General features: G+C 39.4%; 2 protein-coding genes across 2 annotated transcripts in view; both read left to right on the top strand.

Annotated features, from left to right (window-relative positions):
• Window positions 1-4,181, top strand: part of LOC107548755 (FYVE, RhoGEF and PH domain-containing protein 3-like) — a 21,020-nt gene extending 16,839 nt beyond the window's left edge. The window contains exons 5-6 of the mRNA XM_016229564.1: window positions 2,639-2,719; window positions 4,038-4,181. Coding sequence (XP_016085050.1) covers window positions 2,639-2,719; window positions 4,038-4,178 — 222 coding nt within the window. The 3' untranslated portion in view covers window positions 4,179-4,181. The remainder of the gene's footprint in view (window positions 1-2,638; window positions 2,720-4,037) is intronic.
• A 116-nt stretch (window positions 4,182-4,297) lies between these two features.
• The window catches only part of LOC107548738 (FYVE, RhoGEF and PH domain-containing protein 3-like), a 19,853-nt gene continuing 19,150 nt past the window's right edge, over window positions 4,298-5,000 (top strand). Inside the window, exons 1-2 of the mRNA XM_016229539.1 lie at window positions 4,298-4,315; window positions 4,638-4,774. Of these exons, the coding sequence (XP_016085025.1) occupies window positions 4,298-4,315; window positions 4,638-4,774 (155 nt within the window). The remainder of the gene's footprint in view (window positions 4,316-4,637; window positions 4,775-5,000) is intronic.

The following is a 5,000-nucleotide window of genomic DNA, read 5'->3' as shown; positions in this document are numbered from 1 at the left end:
AGTCTTAGCAGCTTCTCGTGCATAATAAATCATTCTAAAACACAGCGCTCACGTTCAAAGAAATTCAGCTTCTAAAACACTTCTCTAGACCTCGCACTTAATTACAATAATTTGTCTCGTGACCAAAACACTATCTGTGTGAACCCTGTATTCTAATAGTTGTAGTAGTAGCGAGCAGGTTTGTTTACGGTCCGACAAATACGTGAATGGGCCACATAGGTTTTTTTTTTTTTTTTAACTTTGTGGTATGTCATCGCCCCCTTTCATCACCTCAGTTGTCCCCTCATGAGTGCTGCGCTGGTGCCAGCTCTGGTCGGAGAGCTCTCAGATTTCATCAAAAATATCTTAATTTGTGTTCTGAAGATGAACGAAGATCTTATGGGTTTGGAACGACATGAGGGTGAGTAATTAATGACAGAATTTTCATTTTTGGTTGAACTATCCCTTTAAGTAAAAATGATAATTAATCAATGATGAAATGGTAATACTAACCATGGGGAATTTTATCATGATTTATCGTCAAACCGGTCATCGGTACATCCCTAAAATTATGCATAATTTCATGCAACTAACCCTAAACCAAACCCTAATCCTAACCCTAACCATATAGTGGGTTTACCTCGTTGCTATGGATGAGGTCAGCATGATTATTAACGATGCACACAGTGATTGGCTGATAGTCTCTGTCAGAGATTTATTCATAGAAATATTGTAGAGTGCAATATTATGTTGCCATATTCAAATATAGGTTCAAAACTAAAAATGTTGCCACATTCAAATCAAGATTTTAAAATGCAGGCTAAGAGTCACTAATTAAACAAGTATATGTCCAGCTAATTGTCAGCCTCTTACATGTGTGCTTCTCATAATTAGTGAATATGCTTATAAACAGCCTTTTAATTAACAGAGTAGAATAATCATGGCTGATAGTAAGACATGCAAACGTAAAAGAAAACCAAACTGGACTCAAGAAGAGCTGTTACTTCTTCACCAGCTGCTTAATGAAAGCGAGGATATAATCAAAGGAAAATCTGGAGTTGGGGTAACCTCCAAAACCAAAGGTGATACCTTTTTAAAAGCTCATTATCCTCAAATGTTTCTCAAATGTTTGCGTTCAGAGACAGATTGCCAGCAACAGCTATTTTAGGATAGTTTGTGGCTTGGTCTTAGTGGCTTAGGAGTCCTCTTCACTGCTCCTAACCTTTCACAGATTTAGGAGCTAGTTTTAGAGCTAAAACGCTTTGTGAAATACTCTTAGAGCAAACATTTAGGAGTCCTAAATTTAGGACTGGCACGCCCATTATTTTTTAGATTTTCTCCTAAATCAGCGAGTTATGAGCTACTTTTAGCCTGAAGATATTTTGTGAATACGGGCCCAGACCTGCAGAGTGTATAGGTGCAAGTCAGCAGTTAGTCAGGCCCCAGAGAGACTGCAGGAGTGTTTTTGTGCCGGTAAGGTGTGACAGGAACAGAGCTTTGTGTCCACGCAGCAGGAGTCGCCCATAATAAGAGCACACGCATTCACCAAACACACGCCCTGATACCTCTGGATTCTTCACGCTTTGTGCTCAGATCCACACACAGCTCTGGTCTTTCCTGTGTTTCCTGGAGTGAGCAGCACATCTGCTGTAGGAAAGGTGTGTGTGTGGTTTTAATAGCATGCTGTCACACAGGATGTGGGATGAGCTGCTGTTGTGTGTGTGCATGTGAGCGATAGATGCATCTATCATGGCTGCCCGACATTAACTGAGGCGAAGAACAAGATGTGAAAAATGTCGTTTAGATTTCTTGAAACTAATTGATCTAATTTTCCACATTTTTGCACGGTTGAATTTATTTATTTGGTCTGACAGAACATATGCTTGAATATTACAAAAAATGTCATTGCACAATCAAAAGACCATTTAAGATGGTTTTCTCCCTGATGATTCTCATTCAGTAGTCATTTTTATATAATGCAATGGGTTTTGTTTTCAATAAAAGCCTGAATTAAAAACAGTACTATTTACAATTGTATTATTTTACTGTATGCTCTTAAATCACTGTATGAGAATGAGAGATTGGGAAAAGAATGACTATTTTATTCATGCACAGTACATTTGTTCTCTTTGTTTTGGAAGTAAAATATAACCTAAACAGATTAGAATCATCCATATACCATAAAAATTTCAAATGCACCATCTGAACCATCACTTTCCTTGTATCTGCATTACTGGAAACACATATTTGGTTTGTTTTCTCAAATAAAAAGTATTTTGTGTTAATCTGCGGTGTTTGATAAAGCGGTGTTGTTCTGCTAGAGGCTTTAGTGCATTCACTGCTTGGCTGTCAATGTAAAGACGGTTTCCTGCTTTTGATTGCAGGAGTGTGTTTATGTGTGTGTCAGTGAAGACAGTGGATGTGGATAATGTTACTTTAGTAATGAGTAATATATTCGATTTTTTGACTAAATAGCCCAACACTGCTGAAGAACAATATTTTCTTTCCTGTTAGTCATTTTGTGACTGTGTAAGTGGTAAAACACTAGTTTGAAGGAAGTTTGTTACCAGGCATGTGGCATTTTTAAACACGGTTTTTGTCTTTTTTTAGTTTGCCTGAAACCGATGTGCCTTCCTGTCTTGCTCTCTCTGTCTCTCAGTCGCAGAAGCTGTTGAACATCGCTAAAGAGTTGCTCCAGACAGAAGAAGCGTATGTGAAAAGACTCAACCTGCTGGACCAGGTAACACACACACCAGCACAGATCACTAGTCCTCCGTTTCCCCTTTCGTCCGCATGCTGCATTTGAGTATTCAGAGTTTCTCCTTATTTACATTGAAATGAGGTGTTTTGTGTTCACACGGCTTCCTGTTTCTGACACTTCCTCTTAGTTTATTTCCTCTACAATCAATGATTTTTGATTTCGTGTCAAACTGATTCCTTGGGGCAGAATAAACCCACAACAAGCTTTCAGACCACACTGTCATGTGTCTCCATAAAACATTGAGAAACGCTTGCTGCTTTTGTGCTTTTCTTGTTCTCATCTTTTTAATTTTACTCCATTTGAAAGTGGTGATTGATGCAGCAAGGCCAGCGTCCTTCTCATCTAAAAAAAGGCCTGATGAGAAGGAATTACTGTGATTATTTACTTTTATTTGATTTATTCATTTGATTTAATCAACTGATTTAATTATAAATTAAAATGCTATTTGATTATTTAGATAATTATATAAAATATAGAAGAAATCAACTGTAAACAATCCTTCTTCCAGCTAAATGACAAGTAAAAGAGCCGTTGTCATTGACAATATCAGGATGTGGATGTGAAACGCAGGGGTCTTGTATCACCTTATACCACTTATTACACAGCTACTCGCTACATAAGTCAATAATTGGACACAAAATATTGATTTGAGTGGAAATGTATTAGCTCCTTAGATGCAAAGCTTTCGTGAAGAAAAACATTCCTAACAAACGGCTTTGAGCCCAGACGAATGAACAAGTTCAAACTATATGCATTTAAGGGAAAATGTACAGTCATGCCACTTAATCACTATTATTATTAATCACATGGACATGAAATATTGATTTCAGAAGAAAGCATTTCAAAATCTTACCTATTTCAGTGTATAAAACTATTGTTCTAGCAGGCAAACACGTCAACAACATTACCACAGACCTGCTATTAACACTGAAGTCGTCTGGTTTCATTTTACAGTAAATGCAGTCGAAAACTGAGGTGCGTTTGTATGAAACGAGAGAGCGCAAAAAGTGCTCCTTAAAGGAACAAACAATTCTCCAGTGGCGTCCCAGATGGGTTTGAGTTTCTTTCTTCTGCAGAGTTTCAGAAAATGTTTCAGCTCCATAGGTCCATATAGTGCAAGTGAATGGTGACCAAAACCACGAAGCTCCAAAAAAACACTGTTTTCTGAAGCGTTTGAATTAGACCAAAATGTTACTAAACTTTAAACAAGTTACGTAATTTGATTGTCTCTATCCTGAGCTATAGATTAACAGTAACACCTGTATCATTGTGTGTGTGTGTGTGTGTGTGTGTCCAGGTGTTTTGTGCTCGTCTGACGGAGGCTGGCATCCCTGCTGAGGTCATCACAGGAATCTTCTCCAACATCTCCAGCATCTACCTCTTCCACCACCAGTTCCTGCTGCCTGAACTACAGACACGCATCACACAGGAGTGGTGAGCACACACACACACACTCTCTCTCTCTCTCTCACACACAGACACACATACAAACACGTCAACAACATTACCACAGACCTGCTATTAACACTGAAGTCGTCTGGTTTCATTTTACAGTAAATGCAGTCGAAAACTGAGGTGCGTTTGTATGAAACGAGAGAGCGCAAAAAGTGCTCCTTAAAGGAACAAACAATTCTCCAGTGGCGTCCCAGATGGGTTTGAGTTTCTTTCTTCTGCAGAGTTTCAGAAAATGTTTCAGCTCCATAGGTCCATATAGTGCAAGTGAATGGTGACCAAAACCACGAAGCTCCAAAAAAACACTGTTTTCTGAAGCGTTTGAATTAGACCAAAATGTTACTAAACTTTAAACAAGTTACGTAATTTGATTGTCTCTATCCTGAGCTATAGATTAACAGTAACACCTGTATCATTGTGTGTGTGTGTGTGTGTGTGTGTCCAGGTGTTTTGTGCTCGTCTGACGGAGGCTGGCATCCCTGCTGAGGTCATCACAGGAATCTTCTCCAACATCTCCAGCATCTACCTCTTCCACCACCAGTTCCTGCTGCCTGAACTACAGACACGCATCACACAGGAGTGGTGAGCACACACACACACACTCTCTCTCTCTCTCTCTCACACACAGACACACATACACACACACACTCTCTCTCTCCCTCACACACAGACACACATACACACACACACACACACACTCTCTCTCTCTCTCTCTCTCTCTCTCTCTCTCACACACACACACACACACACACACACACACACACACTCTCTCTCTCTCTCTCTCTCTCTCTCTCTCTCTCTCTCTCAC

The sequence above is a fragment of the Sinocyclocheilus grahami genome, unplaced genomic scaffold, assembly GCF_001515645.1.
Source record: "Sinocyclocheilus grahami isolate Dianchi unplaced genomic scaffold, SAMN03320097.WGS_v1.1 scaffold354.1, whole genome shotgun sequence".
Lineage (NCBI taxonomy): Eukaryota > Metazoa > Chordata > Actinopteri > Cypriniformes > Cyprinidae > Sinocyclocheilus > Sinocyclocheilus grahami.
The sequence above is the reverse complement of the archived record's forward strand: the minus strand, read 5'-3'. Positions and strand labels throughout refer to the sequence as shown.